The sequence below is a fragment of the Chanos chanos genome, chromosome 8 (genome assembly GCF_902362185.1).
Source record: "Chanos chanos chromosome 8, fChaCha1.1, whole genome shotgun sequence".
NCBI classification, from domain to species: Eukaryota; Metazoa; Chordata; class Actinopteri; order Gonorynchiformes; family Chanidae; genus Chanos; species Chanos chanos.
In genome coordinates, this window is record NC_044502.1 from 23,836,932 (window position 1) to 23,855,205 (window position 18,274).

At 43.2% G+C, this 18,274-nt stretch overlaps 1 protein-coding gene across 1 annotated transcript in view; it reads right to left on the reverse strand.

Annotated features, from left to right (window-relative positions):
- Positions 1–4,581: 4,581 nt before the first annotated feature.
- The window catches only part of zbtb16a (zinc finger and BTB domain containing 16a), an 82,892-nt gene continuing 69,199 nt past the window's right edge, over positions 4,582–18,274 (reverse strand). Inside the window, exons 5-7 of the mRNA XM_030782590.1 lie at positions 9,852–10,022; positions 6,229–6,396; positions 4,582–4,968 (exon numbers count right to left, since the gene is read on the reverse strand). Of these exons, the coding sequence (XP_030638450.1) occupies positions 4,739–4,968; positions 6,229–6,396; positions 9,852–10,022 (569 nt within the window). The 3' untranslated portion in view covers positions 4,582–4,738. The remainder of the gene's footprint in view (positions 4,969–6,228; positions 6,397–9,851; positions 10,023–18,274) is intronic.

The following is an 18,274-nucleotide window of genomic DNA, read 5'->3' on the forward strand; positions in this document are numbered from 1 at the left end:
GCAGTTGAGTAAAAGACATGAAAAAACCCAGAGAGACTCAAGTCCATTTTTTATTTTTTTCTGACTGCAAAATTAAGGTATACAACTGAACATTGTTATTTTTTTATGAGACTCATAAATAAAAATACAAAAAAAGAACACTACAAAACAATCTACTGTTAGTAGGATGTAAAAAATATTATCTTTCACTATTGAAGGCACAAAATGTACTTAGTGACAACATTGAGAAGAAAACCTGCAGCATTAAATCACTTTAATGTCTTTATTTTTTTTCACACTCCATCAGAGAACACTGAAATGTTACAAAGAGATGCGTCTGAACCTACACTGAAAGAAACACGACATCAGGAGACTGATGCTAAAATCTGCAGCACAATGGCCAGAAAGTAGTGCTACAAAAATAGCATTAGCAAATTGGCGGAAAAGACGAAGGACCTTTGCGAAGCTCTAATGCAAATTAAAATGCGTACAACTTGAGAAAAACAACAACAAAAAAGAGAAATAATAATTGGGCACCTTCTAAGATTAGGCTAAGATTAGGTGCTGAGGTAGACGTAACTACAACAATTCAAATAATAATACAAACACTATTTTCTTAATACAGAACAACTGGACTGGCACTTGTGATGTAACAAGGAAGAAAAAAAAGACAAGCCAAAAAAGATAGAGCGAGAGAGAGAGTGTGTGTGTGTGTGTGTGTGTGAGAGAGAGAGAGAGAGAGAGAGAGAGAGAGAGAGAGAGAGATGCTTTATCACATTAAAATAAAAAAATAAAAAAAACTGCTTGGTTATGCTTGGTCCAATAAGGAGATTGGTCCTCAGTGCTAATATAAAAAAGACAATGTCTTGGTGCTTTTGTTACCCAAACAGTTTTTAGTCTAGACCTCAATGGCACATGCACGGCAGCGGGGCATGAAATGGCTACTCCTTCTAGAATTCTAGAACATCACACTGACTGGAACACAGCGAGCCAGCTCCAGGGTTGCCATGACCACAAACACACTCTACTGCTCAAATCTGCGGGCAGTAAACGGGACTGACCGTCCTCCAAAAATAACACTGAGAAGACATCTAGTTCAGATCAGCAAAACCTGCTGCTGATTGGTGAAAATTACAATTTGGGGAAAAAAACATAAGTGCCAAACTAAGTGAATTTCTTGACACAGTGTCTTTCTACATGAGCCATGCACTGAGATAAGCACAGATCTCTGGCACAGCAAGGAATGTCAAGTCTTTCAGATGGAAACAGATCCGAAAAAGGTCAAAAGTATGAAATTTTCTGCCTCGCACACTGTATAAGAAAGACTGTCAGGAAGCAAAAAAAAAAAAAAAAAAAAAACTCAGTCCAAATAACCACAAAACATTTCTGTCCTCCGCTTCTTGTATCTCTATAAATCCCATATAAAAACTGCCCGGGTCAGTCATACTGGAGTGTTATCTGACAGTCGTGACATCCCTGGAGCACTGGAGACATCAATAATTTTCATCTGGAAATACAAAAACTAAGCAGATACAGATGGACAGTTTGTTGAACAATTTCATTTTAGGCACAAAGATATTACAGAAACATCAGAGTAACATTGAGGGAAGAACTATATCAATGCCAATATTTTTTTTCTTTCTTTTTTTTTCTTATGACCATATCAAGAAAAAGTGGCATAGCACATTACTTATCAGATTAGTGCATTTGACACTCACACACTCTGTCTCTCTCTAACTTACATGCTCAAATGAACGTTGTCACACACACTCCATGCACACACACTCAAACATATCTATTTCAATCAAAAATAGAGAAGAGTTCGGGACTATATATTTATGTTGCCTATGTTATGCCACAATGTTTTTTTACCCAATCAGTTGAATATTAGAGGAAATAAAAATATATATTTCTGCTCTTCAGAATGCACTGCTTCTCTATCATTTGAATCTGAAAAGGGGCCAAAGAGCCTCTACTCACAGTGTTTGACAGAACGCAATGGTGAGACAGCAATCACATCACCCTTTATCTGTGCATGTGTCTCCCATCCCTTCTTTTATAGCCACTTCAAGTAAAAAAAATGTTGGCAACATGATTGTTTGAAATATTGTGTATGCTGCAATTGTTCATTGGCATTTGCACTGACTTTTGTTAAATTTTTTTGTTTGTTTGCTTGTTTTTACCATAGAGCTTGTGGCCTATTTAGTCCATCACCTACAAGGTATTGACATCCAAAAAAAACAACACCAACATCATGATTACACTCATCACTGACGAGGAGCAGGGCAGTTATTCAAATCAGAGAATAAAAAAGTAGAAAAAAAAAAAAAACAGAAAAACAGGAATTACGAGTATTTGCCCTGCTGAAAACCTCGACATATGGAAAGGGACTGACATCCAGTACAAAAATATCACAATTTCATATAACAAATGGCCTTTTCTGGCTCTTTCTAAGGACTACACCCATATGGAGAAACGTGTGAGCTGACATATTATCTTTTTTTTTTTTTTACTCTTTCCAATCTTCTTTGATTACCACTTGCAGTCCACATTGTCCAACGCACAACACACTGCTGCATATGACCAGTTCTTAGTGGTTCATACCTGGTGAACCCTTCACATTACAAAACTACAATTCTATTCACATATTTTCAAGTTTCTTTTTGTCTTTCAAACTTTAAAGTTCTACACTTCTGCTCTACTCTGTACAGGCCACCCAAAATATCTCCGACCCCAAAAATGTAAGGCTTCAAAACGTCCTGTCCGCTTTTAAGGGAAAGGTTAGGGGGAAATGTATGAGAAAATTAACACTTGATTATTTTTCTCTGTTTTCCAATCACCTCTAACAAATCTTACCCTTTATAATAAATGTTGCTCACAAAACATGAACAGACAGCACTTGAAAGCATGAGATGACATTGCAATAATGCAAAATACCAACATAAAAACATGTGCTTTTGCAAAAATTACTCACAAACACACGAAAAACAACAACAACAACAACAACAAAACATTTAGAGGTAGCTTACAAAAAAATGACAAAACCCTCAAGCTCTTCAACAAGCAAGGTTAATTAAAAAAAGAAATACCATGTTTGGTAATGCTAATGCAACAACAAAAAACAGATATCTCTCTTCACTGTGGCACTTAATATCTGAACACACATCTCCATTTTTTTTTTTTTTTTTTTTTTTACATTTCCCCTGCGCAATGTAGCTGACAGACACGCACATGCAATCACATATATACAAACTCATATAACCAGGAAAGTAATAAAAAACACACAAGCACATGAGGTCACAAAAAACGAGGTAATTCAAGTAACGTGTGCTGAGATTTGTAAAAAAAAAAAAAAAAAAGAGAACATCTAACAGGAAACACAGACGAAGCAGAAGAAGAAAGCAATATAGAGAACTTGTGTATGTCTTGACTGTAGCCCCCTGGGCTGGACAGGCTCTGCATCTTTTCCAATATGTTAGTCTCATTCCTAGTAATTGATCAGGTATGTGGGGACAAGTCCTGCGTCCTCACAATGCATATGCAGTCACCAAGTCCAGTGTCCTCACAACACTCCAGTCACAAAGTCACTGACAAAGCAGCTGTATTTATTTTGGTCACCAACAACCACAGCATAGACAGTTGACAGGTGTGTGTGTGTGTGTGTGTGTGTGTATGTGTTTGCAATAGCATACATATGAGTTATGACAAAAAGAATTCCAGTTTGTGTTAAACTGAGACAAACAGTGTGTATTTAGAAAGATGGATTACTGATTAAAGTGGAACAGATTTGTGAAAACTGTATGCACTTCAGACAGTATAATGATCAGACGTGTCAAACAAAATCTGTTTTCGTATGTGTATTTAGAGAAAGCCTATGATGCAGAAGCTTATGCAAAATCTGTGAGTATTATGTTTACAATAATTACCAAGACTGTGGATTATTTGCGTCACTTTTGCTGGTTTCACCGTATGCAAGCCCTTCGTGAATATCTGTCGTAAGGGAGGTCTACAGGGCTGGTCCTACCCCGAGAGTCAGACTGCCACATACACCAACAGCTTGTTCAAAGCCTCAGACAGACAACACACAGCTCTGTTCATGTAGACCTGATGTGTTTGTGGCATGGCTGCCCCGCGGTACGTGTTTCCCTGACAAGCACACACAAACTGGGAAGTCTGATTACGCTGTGCTCCCATGCCTAGACCAGGGATCATACCAAAACCATGACCCAGCACCAGGTTTTAACATTATATCTTTAAAGCAGCACTGAACCAACGTACACGTGGAAAGGGCATTGTTTCAACCAAGGAAAAAGCTGGATTATCACAAAGGTTGATAATCCTTTCAGATCTGTTTGTGTCTATCTGTAAAGAGCCTGAGGCTTGAACGTGGTCTGAGTGTATACACACACACGCAGCATTCCCCTACGAGACACTCACTTACCGTCACTATTACAACAAACATTAGATTGAGCATGATTGAGAAAGACACAATACTGAACGATACAACACCGAAAGGAGGGGGGATAGGTTTTTGTCCACATCTTTCGACATCCTGTTTCTCTTAAGTTTGCCATGCCCAGCCCCTTCCATAAAATGTGCATTCTTAGCCTTCTACATCTTTCCTGACTTCTGACCAACTGTTTTCTGTGCTTTCCTCAAAGCACCCTCCTGGCCCCTTCTCCCTCCAGCTCTTTTCTTCTTTCTCCCTTCCTTCCTCATCCTCTACTCCTGCTGTCCCTCTCTTGCTGAGTGCAGGGGCTCAGACATAGCAGAGGTACAAGTAGGTCTTCTCTATCCTCCAGTCTGGGGGGATATCCTCGGGCTTGTGGCCCTTCATGTGTTTCTGCATGGCGGACAGGCTGGGGCAGTATTCCAGGCAGATGGTGCACTGGTAGGGCGAAGCGCCGTTGTGGGTCCGCAGGTGCTTGATCATTGCTGAGTAGTCTCTGGAGCGCTGGTGACACAGCTTGCATTCAAACGGTTTCTCACCTAGACACAAAAACAGAGACAAGACGGGTCAGAGCAGACCAGGGTAAGATTGTCTGCTGCTCCACTCAGACATGGCAGGTTTAGTCTGGAAGCGTTTACCCGGAGCGACTATTCTGGGGCAAAACAGCCAATGGTCTAAATGTTTGTTAAGGTGGAGAGACATGTGCACTGGACATGTGTTTCAGGTGAATTTAGAGCAGGTTCTTCTGTCTAACACTGAGATAGTGTGAAATAGCAAGGGATGAAACAGATGAAAAGGGTTTTTTAAAAGGCGAGGGGAACATAGGGGAGACTGGTAGTCAGTTTAACATAGCCTTTAAAAAATATCTCTGGTGAAAATGATCACATGGGGATCAGACTTACTGTTGGGTCTCAGGCACCTTGGGTAGTGTTGACTCTCCTGTTTGGTATGGCCTGCTTACTGCATGTTTTATGAGGGTTTTTGTTGTTATTATCCTGTTTGATTTGTGGACCAGCTCAACCTTGACTTAACAGTGTCTAGCCTTATGTCACGTCTGTTTCTGTCTCTGTGAGCAAAGGGCTTTAATGAGACGGTCATTAAAGCGGAGACTGCAGCCACACACGCTGTACTCTAACTGCACTGTAAACAGGACTGCCCCTGATAAGCAGGCAATAATGAATTGCAAATGGAGCCAAGGGTATTGATCTCCTATTGACAACAGCCCCGTTTGCCAATGTCGATGCCTTGTCAAGCAAATCTCGCTCTCTCGCTCTTTTTTTTGTGTGTGTTATGGCCCTTTTGACTGGGAGTGTGTTATTGCTGTTGTTCTCTCTAGGGAACTACTGTTGGCTGCCAGGAGCCTTGTCACACACAGAAAAGGCCAATCACTGGACAGATCCTCTCAATAGCAAGGCTTAAATGTGATTTTAGTGGTGGAGGGAGTGGAAGGGATGAACAGAGCAGCCTGGCCTGGCCTTGTAGTCCAGTAGGTTGGTGACAGCAACAGAGGTGGACCTGGCCACTGAGGGAGTTTTTATGGGGAGGTAAAACTCTCAGAGAAACTCAGACATATCCTGGCCCTAACAGACTGCCCAAATCTGAGACCTCACAACTGATGCTAAAGGTCACACATGGCTGTGTGTGTGTGTGTGTGTGTGTGTGTGTGTGTGTTACTCTGACGTGTATGTGTGTCCACGTGTATTTATGCGTGTTTTACTTTGACAGGTGTGTGTTTGTGTATATTTATGTATGTGTTTTTCTGGCTGTCTGTGTGGGTGTATCTGTGATGAGCTGAATACCTGTGTGCACGCGGTAATGGGTCTCCAGCTGGTGTTTAAGGCTGAATTTCTTGCCGCAGCCGTTACATTCGTAGGGTTTCTCTCCTGTGTGGATACGTTTGTGACCCTTCAGCGTACTCTCATCCCTAAAGCAGCTTCCACAAAACTCACACTCAAATGGATGGTCACCTGTTTGACAGAGAGAGTAAGAGAAAGAGAAAGGTTTTGCCACAGCATAACTTAAGTAGTACAAACTCTGTTTCTAAAGCAGTTTCTAAAACAGACATACCCCAAGCTTACATGAAGCACGGTCAACACAGCTCGACATGTCTTTTTTTAGACAAATACATCTCCAGATCACTCCTATTAAGTTTTTCTTTTCACCGGTCAAGATTCAGCACGGTATCTACATGCATGTACAACGGTGTATCCATAGAGCCAACAGCGTGCATGTAATGAGTAATAATCGGCAATATTATGCCATGCTAGGGTGCTACTTTTCCTTACCATACTAATTGCTTTCCTCAGTCTGACTACCGGCAGACCACATATCATTTTCTCCCTGTAGAGATGTAAAGCGCTGCAAGGCATGCTCTCGATATTTAATGCGTTTCACTACAGCGCTGACGGTTTAAGTCATCGTCAATGACCTACGTCTTTCATTATCTGGCTGTCCGAGCGGCACCGTGCCGCGGAATAAATTGCATTTCTCGTTATGTACTGTCATGCCCAGAGTCGCACTGCTCTCCCGTTACGAGACAATGTCAATTTTCGCAGGCACGTTTTTTACTGGTGAGACGCGCCTAAACGATTCATACAATTAGACGGTTGTTTGGATGGCAACGTCACGGCAGCTTTCCGTTTGACAGTAATGGGAAAAGAGAAAGCATTTTAAAAAGAAAAAAAAAAAAACAAGAATGAAAAAAGAAAGAAGGCGCGGGGAGGAGGGGGGGGGGATCAATGGAAGTGACAGTCTTTATTTGTCTGCATGAAGTTATCAGTGGGTGCCGCTGTAAGACACTGCTCTTTCTAGCGTCTCCACCGCTGCACGGCGCGCAATCCATCACACTCTCTAGGTTATCGCACGCGACAGGAATAGTAATCCCACCGAATTCACCTTGCGTTAATTGCGACTAAACTCCGAGTCTCAGTCAAACAATACTTTTTTTCCCAATTATAAATGGTTTCCTCTAAAATGACAATTTGGTTGTGGTGCCTTCTCCGCATTTCCGTATTGTACTATATATTTATATTATAATTATATCGAAACATTTTTCAGGAAAGGTATGCCCCTAATATGCGAAATTACTCTTCTTTGACACTGCATTTCCTCTGCTAATACACATACACTGTATGTATAACGCACAGTTTACTGGCATAGTGAAGGCTAAATTCACTGTTTGCTAAAAATGAGACAACATTGTTATTCAGTTTTTCTTAGCGACTGCATGGGGTGGTGTGTGTGTATGTGTGTGTCGCGGGGGACGGGGGGGGGGGTTACAGAACATTAGCCTATGCTCTGAGGCAGTGAGAACATAAGGTGATATATAAAGGTACTGTCAGTGAATCTCCGTGTTTCTGTTTCCTCTCTCCTTCTCGGGGACTAAAGGAGCGTTGAGGCATAAAGAGCGACACATCCGAGGAGGAGGGGACAGTTGAGACGCCCGGGGGTGGCCACCTGCGTCCCTGTGTCCCTCAGGGTTGGTATGTACCTGGCGAGGGTAGTGCGGACGGCGTTTGTGCCCGCTGGCTGACGGGCGGAGGCGGCTAGCGGGTTCATTATACGCTAAGCAGCGTAAATCAGGGGCGCATGAGCGCCAGGGCCTCGGCTGCCCTGCACTATCAAACACAGCTGCGAACACAAAACATCCGCCACAGATGGAAAATGGGCTCCGAATAAAACACAAGCGCAGAACAACAGCAGAATATTAACGAGGACAGATGAGGAGAGCCAGCCGCACGGGAGGAGGCAGGGAGGAGCAAGCGAGCGGGCGCTGCCAAGATTATCAACGCTTAATGTCTCTCTCTCTCACACACACACACACAAATACTGAAGGGTAAACTACTCTCTCATATATGGATAAGAATGCAAATTTAGAATGCATTAAATGCATCATTCCACCCCTAACCCTTTATCACGAATCATATTTCTGTAATTGTAAGCCCCGAGATGAACGAGGCCAATCACAGTATGTCTAGCCGGCTCAAGCGTGAGGGCGAGGTGCTAAATTTTGAGCTAATCTGTGAGGATCCTGACAGTCCCGCAGAGTGATTAACTGCTTTTAGGTCGTGGTTTTATGTTGGCCTTGATTGCAAGTGAAGTGGAAATGTGAGAGCAGACGTCTGTTAAAATGAGACGCGTGTACTGACGCCTAATGTGTAGCCACTGTAATTTCAGGGTTCTCTAACATTAGTCAGAGTACTAGCTGAGGAGCATGAGACAAATGTGAATGAGAAAGATCAAAGGAGAAACACACAGACGCTGCCCGCTCTCTCTCTGTAAATAATAAATAAATAAATAACCTAAATAAAAATCGAGGCTTGCTTTTGGTGTTTTGCCGACTGCCGTTTTTAATCCCTTGGCGAAAGCCTCCACATCACATTAAATGGCTGCTTGTGACTGTTCAGTGTAATTTAATACACGCCTACAAAGAACTGGGTTCAAAGAAGTGAGCCGTAGCCGCCCCTCCCCGCCAGCGTCTGTGCTGGGGCGAGCAGAATGACATTTATACGGCCGGGCGGGAGCGTCGCCGTGTTGTCAGCCAGGGACCCGTCTGCAGCTGGATGAGCCGGTACAGTAACACACGCGCATCGCTCCACTCACTCAGACTATACGCGGCAGGGCAAACCCATAAACAAGGCGGGAACCTCCTCATCTCGCCACCTTCGCTTCAAATATTTATCTGCTCGCCCCAACGTCCAAACCAACGCTGACACGCCGCCTGTTACTTAAGGTCAGGGACGGCGGATGAGAAGCCTTTTCCAAAGAAATGGGATTCATTTCCATTTTTCCATATTCGCAGAGGGGCAATAGATGCTTGCTCTCGCTCTTGCTCTTTTCTCGCTCTCTCTCTTTCTGTCACCTAGTCTGCCCGGCTCGGCGGTTTTGTCACGAGGACGGAATGAGTTGGCGCCATACGCAAGTGGGTTAGCCTTCCGCTGCGGTGCGACAATAACAGCACTGCCGTGGGGCACGAGGCTGGAGCGTCCATGCATAAATGGTCTGTCAATTTTGCTGCTAATCTCAGCAGTCAGAGCGTTTTGCTGCTTTGGGTGACAAGAGAATACACATAGCTGAAGCTGTAAGCACGTGCATGCTTGTTTTCTACAATACTGGTTTCTGAATTTGTATAGAAAAATCGGCACACACTTGTCATTCCGTTTTGATGCACCTATTTCTTTTACCACATCAATTTATTCACATGGTATTACCATCCCATGCAATGAATAGAAGCAGCTGAAATGGACTGTACAGATTAAAATGGTCTGTACAGATGAAAAACGGCGACTGTGGAGGTGTTTGCTGCCATTTGGCCAACAACCCCCAGTCTTTTTCATTAACATGCAAACATACAGTGCAGTAGTGTTAGTGAGAGATTCATTCCCCTTAAAGCTGGCTCTGTAGAGCAGTGTGGGGGTCTGACCTGTGTGAGAGCGGAGGTGGCGTTTGAGTGCAGTGTGACTGGGGAAAGTGCGGTTGCACTCGCTGCAGATGTAGCTGCGGACACCTGCATGGACCTCCATGTGCTGCTGCAGAGCCGTCTGCGTCTGGAAACGCTTTCCACACAGCAGACAGAAGATGGCCATGTCTGAACCTGGGCAAACAGAGGGAGAGAGTGAGAGAGAGAGAGAGAGAGATATAGGGAGGAGAGGAAGAGGAAGAAGGCAATGAGAGTTTATGTCAGTAATGGTCAGCTTTCACACTGATGACATTTATATTCCCACTGTTTACTGATTGTGTCTGGTTGTCTGGTATGAGGGGTGGTTGAATGCCTCATTTAAAGTACTACACAACATTTCAAAGTCCTACTAAACGTTTCAAAGAAATAGTTTCCAGACTACATGTCACACAAGGTCAGCCGTAAAAAATGAAGATACACAAATATGAATATATGAATGTGAATATATCAATATATGAATCTATGTGTCTTTGGCTAAAGAGATCTGAGCAAAAGAATTCTTCAGAAAAGTAGTGTGAGGTATGGCCCATTCACAATATCCTAAGCAAAGAGATATAGAGCATCGAGTATGTGCTATTTAAGTGAGAAAGAGAGAGAGAGAGACATTTAGATAAACATTTGTACTGACACACACTATGCACACACATACACATGCAGAGACTTAAACACTGCTCAGACTTTTGCAGTGATCAAAGTCCAGAAAACTCCATCTCAGCCTTTATTTCAGCAGACAGAGGCCCTGAACTGCTGCTCAGTCAGAAGTCTATGAGAAACTCCAGCCACATGTTCATAAACATAGATTCAAATCCATGCCTGACTAAACACAGAGTGAAATCTGTGTGAGTATTTGGGTGAGAGAGAGAGAGAGAGGAACTGAGAAAAGGGATAAGTAGGGGATGGTTTGGGTCCTGTGGTTAAATTGCTGATAGACAGTAAGACTAAAAAGTTGCCTAGGTGCAAATACTGACAGCCTCTCTTTCTTGCTTTGTTCTATCCGACTCTTTCCCTCCCCTTCTCCCTTTCCTTTCCTCTGCTTCTACCTCTTTTTCTCAAGCTTCTTTCTTCCCTGATTCCTTCTTGGTCTTTGTTTATCAATGAGAAGGGGGCCATTGATTGGGAGCGGGGGCGAAGGGGGAATCCCTGTAAAACAGGGGGCTCCAGGGTGGGGTTGAGTGACAGTCCTCTCTCTAATGGAACGGGGGTAGCTCCAGCACTGTCTGGTGTCTGGTGTATTCCTGTCTACTTCTGAGACCAAACGCACATAAAGAATTCATGGCAAAAGTACAGAGTCACAACGCCAAAAAAGAAATGACAGTTCTAAGACTTAGCGTTTTTGGGACAGAGGGAGAGAGAGAGAGAGAGAGAGAGAGAGAGAGAGAGCACGAGAGGGAGTGAGACAGAGAGTGAGGGGGAGAGAGAGAGAGAGGGAGAGAGAGGTGGAAGAGATGGGAAGAATGGGGGAGGGTATAAGGCTTTCTGGTATGCAGGAGGTCAGCTGGACTCTGACCTAAGAAGTTCAGGGTTTGGGTGGGGTGGAAAGAGAGAAAGAAAGAGAGAGGGAAAGAAAAGGATGAAGAAAAACTTGGTATATCACGGCAGCAGCTCTGAGCTGAGCGTAAAATGTTCAATTCAGATGAGCTGACTAAATTTAAGAGGTCTCCACCTCAACAACTTCACACCACCGTCATTATCCATACAGCACAGACCTTATGTCTCTGCTCAGCCCTGCTCACGTTTATACCTTCACTGACTCACTGCAATGACAGAATTTATGTATTTGGGCCACAAGCATTATGAAGTGTGGATAATCAGTGTGTGTGTGTGTGTGTGTGTGTGTGTGTGTGTGTGTGTGTGAGATAATTAAGATGCCAGATTCAACACTAACCTCTGCAATGTTCACACCCTCTGTCTAACCTATTTCTCTGTCATAAAGTGATCAGGTCTACTGCTTCTTCGAGAAAACACACTTCCTGTGCTCGATTACACCAGACAAAGTAGAAATGCTTGTGAAGTCACTGAGGGGTAACTGTAGTCAGAAATGACTGAGTGAAGAACAACTGACTGAATAATTCACATGGAACATCACTAAATGAGGACTTTTCCTAAACACATTATTGTGGTTTTTTTTGTTAGAGATCTTCATCCAGAATATTTTAACACATTAGAGAGGAGAACCTCAAGGGACAAACACAGCACTGACAATCATCCCTTATGGATCAGGAAAAAGTAACCAGCTTTTCATGAAGGCTTTCAACTGCCCAACAGAGGACAAACATTACTCCACACAAAACAGAGAAGGGAGAGAGAGCAGAGTAAGAGAAGGAGTGGACTGTGTTACTGGAGTATTTCAGAGTGAGGGGATGTTTTTTAAGGGCGGGAAATGGAGCAGGCACTGCAGTGTCCATGTTCACTTACTACAGGGACAGTCTATTACAGTGCAAAATTAAGTGGGACAAAGTGACACCTGGACGGAGGGAGCACTTAGCTCTGGAAGCTTTTTGGCCTAAATTACCTCCGCTCCTCCCTGACTCCATGTCTAAAGGCCTTTCCCTCCACTGCACAGTCTGGACTTAACCGGCACTGAGGCAGCGGCCGGCTCCCTCTCAACAGCGGCCAGCAGTGTTGTTTGGGATACAAACAACAACACACACACCTATCAGTGCACACACACTTTTGGTGGTGGGTGACCTCAGACACTAATGCACTGCAAATACACATGTACTTTCCCACATTTGATTCAGTTTGTGTGTTTTGTCTTGATAGTAACATACTGTAGAGCAATCTGAAATGCAAGCACTGAACAAAACAGGAAAAGGAATCTCTTACTTTTGTTATTATGCTTGTGATATCTGATACATGTTGAAAAGAAACCTAAAGTAAATATCAGCACTGTATATCTCAGGACTGTGTCTTGTTGGTTGAGTTTCAGTATTAGGACTGACAATCTGGGGGGCTGACAATGACAAAGGGGCTGACAAAGTGTTACCTGGAAAAACAGAGATGCCTGAGTGAGAAAAAGAGGGAAGATGGAGGGAGATAGTGCTCTTCAACACAAGGAGGAATTTAAAATCTCATTGTCAGACAGGCTAAGAAATGTTAACATCCTGAAAAACTGACTGTGTGTCATGCCTAATGCCATTGTGTTCCAGTTCAGGCCTTTTGATGAAAAACAAACAATGGCCATTCTGCCCGTCACATTAGTGAGACTCTGAGGATTCGCCTGATACAGCTCCAATACGACATTGCTCCATCCAACACACTCTTAGGAGGAGTCAGAGTCTAGGACTTTTAGTAAGAGTGTGTGTGTGTGTGTGTGTGTGTAGTGAGTGTTGAATAAGTGTATGGTGTTTGTGTATAGTAAGAGTATGGTGTCAGTAGTGTGTCTAGAGAGAGTACTGTTTCTAGTAACAGAATGCTACATGGACAAATGCAGTATGGCTTGTGTGCAGGGACAGAATATGGTTGTTTTAGGCGAGTCCAAGTCGGGTCTCAAGTCTCAGCAGACCATGCCAAAATCAAGTCTCCAGTCTTAGTAGATCAATCCTAAATCAAGTCTCCAGTCTTAGTAGACCAATCCTAAGTCAAGACTCCAGTCTTAGTAGACCAATCCTAAATCACGTCTCCAGTCTTAGTAGACCAATCCTAAATGAAGTCTCCAGTCTTAATGGACCAATCCTAAATGAAGTTTCCAGTCTTAGTAGACCAATCCTAAATGAAGTCTCCAGTCTTAGTAGACCAAGCTCAAATCGAGGACTCCCTTGGCATGGGTCACCCTGTTTTATTATTTATACGTGTTGGTTTTGAGTTATGAATGTGAAATAGGATTCATGAACAAAGATGTAACTCACGGATGTATGGTTATGATTCATAACACCAGCTTTAAACTTGGAAAACAATTTTGTAAAACAGTGTGAAACTTCGCACAAATACTCAACAATGTATTGATTTGTGGAACTGTAGAAATAAATGTGTTATATGTTATGTGCTGTAAGCACTGAGTGTGTATTTGTTCAATGAGCTACAGCATGTGAATTTGCACTGTAAAAACACAAATACTTCACAGATCAGGAAGCCCTGTTTGATAAACATTGTTGTGTGCCTATGTTTGCAAATGCTTTCACATCCATATTCATTAGCTTCCCATGAATATTAAGTAAAACTGTAACTTGGAGATGACATATTGTAAACAGCCTCAAAACAGAACCACTTTCTATTGCTGTGAGCCTACGTGAAATTCTGAGGGAAACAACCATGCAGGGTAGCATAATAAAAAATAGAGATGTGTTCCTCAAACTTCATACAGAAAAATGCTTTACTATTTCGACGTGCGTTTATTCCCAGAGATGACTCTTTGTGAGTCTGTAACCTGGAGTTGGAGTCAAGTCCCATGTCTGTGAGGAGGAGATCTCAGTCGGAGTCAAGTCCCATGTCTGTGAGGAGGAGATCTCAGTTGACAGTTTCCATGCATCCTCAGTGGGGGCTGACCACAAGGCGGCGACTGGGGGCTCTATCTGAGAGCAGGAGAGTGACTGGTATGTATATAGCTGTGAGAGAGGTTGTGGTTAACAGCAGGGGGGGTGAGGGGTCAGAGGGGCAGCTGTGTAGGGTTAGTTGGGGGATGGTTGGGGGTAGTGGGTACTCCAGGGTGGAGGCGGGGTTCTGGCAACCCTGCTGAGTCTGGGGACAATGGGTGCAAGCAGGGACTCAAAGGGGTGACATAATATGGCCAGATCAGTGCCAAAACTGCAACCCCTTTCTCCAGCCCATGTGACAACACAAAGAGAGGAAAACACAAATATTCAGCACACACTATGCTTTCATCCAACACAGCAGCAGACTCCAATACAGACCAAAGCACATGTGTGATAAGCTAAAAACCTGTCTGTACTTTGCTGACGTGACCTGTGAGAAGAATGGACCAAACGTGGATAGTCCAGTTATATTGAGAAACAGGAGGCAGGGTTTCCACCAGGTGACATCATTCTCTAAGTTAGGGTTTACAATGGCACTGCCACATCTAAAGCTTTTTCCCCATCCCTCTCCTTTTCCATGGTAACTCAATGTTCAGACAATACCAGACTCCACGGGTGCTACTCCCTGTACAGCAGACACACTGTGGTAACGAGAAAAATGTAGCTCTCTTTCTCCATCCCTTTCCTTCTGCATCTCTCTCTTTTTTTCTTAATCACGTCCTTCTCTCACTCTTCTACCAGTCTTTCTCTCTTGTCTCTCAAACATATAAAGAGAGAGAGAGCGAGAGAGACAGAGATAGAGAGAGGCCATGTTTAGGTGCTAGGAGGTAGCACTGGTTCCTGCTGTCATGTCTTGAACCCAGCCTGTGGGTGGTGCAGTTTCCCAGTGACCAGTGCTTTCCCTCATTCACTCACTCCTTTCCTGAGATGAAGCGAGGGCAGACGGTAGGCAGGCTCTACATATCCATGTAATCTGCGAGTGTGGTTGGAGCATAATGTGGTATTATGGGAGCTTGTGGCTTTGACGGCTCTGGTGCAGAACACAGAGCGTGACAGGCTGACAACACACACAAGCATTAATACATTCAGAACGCCTCCAGACCACAGACAGGCAGAGCAGTAAAAGAGCTTCAATGAATTGTTTATTGATCCAACAGGAGGAGGGATTAAAGGAGAGTGAGAGAGACAGACAAACAAGTCTGGGGGTGTATGTATGTGTGTGTGTGTGTGTGTTGTTGGGGGCCTGGTACTGAGAGAAATAAACATTTTCTACTACACTGTATCTCTGGTGAAAGTGTCAGATCATCTGCTGAGCCCTCACCTCCCTCTCCAGTAATAAGCTCTTTGAAAGAGGAGCTTAATACAAAACAGTACATTTAAATGAGTGCTTTCGCTGGGTGAAAAAAAAGCAAATAATGAAAACAAGAGTAACCTCCATTAATATGATGCAACAAGAATTGGTCTTCGGCCCTTGTCTTGATTTCTCTCCAATTTCTTTGTATCCATAATAGCTGCTGATAATTCACTCCCACATTGGGTGTCATCAGTGCCACGTGCGAAGATGCTCTGCTCCCTCAGATTAATGCCAGCAGATGCCAGCAGAGAGGCCATATTAATAACTGTAAGATCATGTCATATGGCCATATGGTTTCTCTGCTGTCCATTTAGACAGAGAGACGTCTTCATCAGTCACGCGGCACACAGGGAAAGCTGCCTCTGTTTCACTCTGACAGCTGTGCGGGGCTGGATTCTTCATAAACAAATGAGTCCTCAAAACATTCTCATACAATCCAGCACAGACCTCCTCACACTAGTGGACTATAAACAGAAAATTGTGCCATTGTAAGAAAATGATGAACCTCTTTTTTTTCCCGATGTCTACTGATGAGGGTCTTTCTGAACGCTGTTTTTGAGTGGTTAGAGACCTGTTGATTGGTGTAGGGGGGATTAAACATGACAAAAAAGGGCAAGATTCATAACTGAATTGAGGCTACATATCACTGCATAAAGAAACTTTAACACAGATTTAGTGTATGGAGCTCAGCATGTTCCGCTTCCCTCCCTCAGCCAAGGATCATTTACAACCCCTCCCACCTCCCCAGCACACCCCCAATCCCATCTCGCAGATCAGGTTTAATCAGACAGCTCTTGCAGAGAGAGGCTTGGAGTAAGAACAGGGATAATTAGTAAACAGCCAGCCTCTCCTCGCCTTCATTGGCATTCGTGTGGGGCTAGCGTGTTGCATTTAAAATGCAGTCTGATGAAGTCTACAAAATCAAACCATTTGTTACTCCTATTGAGGAGGCTTCAGGCCACTGGCAATTAAATTGGAATTAGTGGGAGGGAATGAGATACGGCAGATTCATACTAAAGTGCAGGGACTGTGTCTGAGAGGATGTGTGGAGTTTACAGTGTACTGACGAGACTCAGGTCAGTCCATCGCCAATCCTGTCTGACTGACTGACATCACAGTGCAAGACAAAATCAGACAGTTCATAGTCAAGAGTATAAGGCACATACACATCATACTGTCCTTCACTTACTACTGCAGTCTTTAGTTCTCCTATTTATTAAACAACACAAAGACAAACCATACAGTTTACACACATACACACACATCTCTAACATGATGCATCAAGATACAAAAGTCATGCATTTTTTCAAACCGGGCAATAAAATAGGTAATTTAACTCAGTGTGAACAGATCAATATGCCCGTGTCGGACATTGACAGTTACATACTCTGAACATGTTCTCCTCATTGAGCAGCTCATGTCTGTCTGTGTAGGCAGACCAAGGTGTGTATGAATAAGAATACATAGAACTGTGTGTGGCTTTTAGTGTGCACTTGTAAGTGTAAATGGGATTTGGAGTGTGTGTGTGCGTGTGTGTGTGTGTGTGTGTGTGCGCATGCGTGAGCATTAGTAGGACTGTGTCTGTATTACTGTGTGCATGTGTGTGTGCATGTGCGTGTGTGTGCGATATACATTTATGAGTCATTTTGAATGAGTAAAACAACAGATGCCATTTACCTTCCACAGCTGATTGGGCACAACAGAGGGCAACCACTGGGATGTACTGTGTGTGTGTGTGTGTGTGTGTGTGTTTGTGTAGATGTAAGATAAATGAAGTGTGAATGAGAACGAACAGCTCCTGCCATACAGCTGGTTTCTGAATTGTTCACTCACTTGGCTGTGACATCTAAGCCAATGGTTGCCAAGGGGATCAGTGCTCAGTGTCTCTCACTGGCCAAAATAAAACGCTTTACAGGGTGTGATTTAATCTTCTGGCCAATAGGGGTCACTATGTCCAACTGATACCTCAGAAACACATTTATGATCTCTAGTCTTCTGAAAATTAATTTAATGAAGAAAAGAGACATTCAGATGATCTGATACAAATGCCAGACCATAACATTCAACAGCATATATAGTGAGATTACTACCTCATAGCAAAAAATGTTAAAAATGCCCTACAAACTTCAGAGTATCTGGGGAGTAATTTCTTTATTCTGATTGGGTAACAGAGTAATGCCACTCAGAAGAGAGCCCATCTGTCCAAACAACTGGATCTGTCCAATCCATCGTTTGCTTTGGGGAAGACCAATCAGACGCACATACTTGTCCAATGCCATGTCACGCATCAGAAAGATCAAATCACTCTACTCCACAGAGGGAAGGAACATCCTTTCAACATTCTGTCTCTCTGTTTGTTTGTTTGTTTGTTTGTTTATTTATTTATATGCCCTAATGGTTTATTTCCTGACATCACTTTCATTTGATCACTATCTATTTCTGCTTATAATGGAAGCCTGCTAATCTTTTAAAATGGTTTAACAGGATCTGCTCTGTCAGGAGGAGCAGCTGTGAGCATTCCTAATCCGTTGGACATATCTGATATACAAGCTTATTTGTGT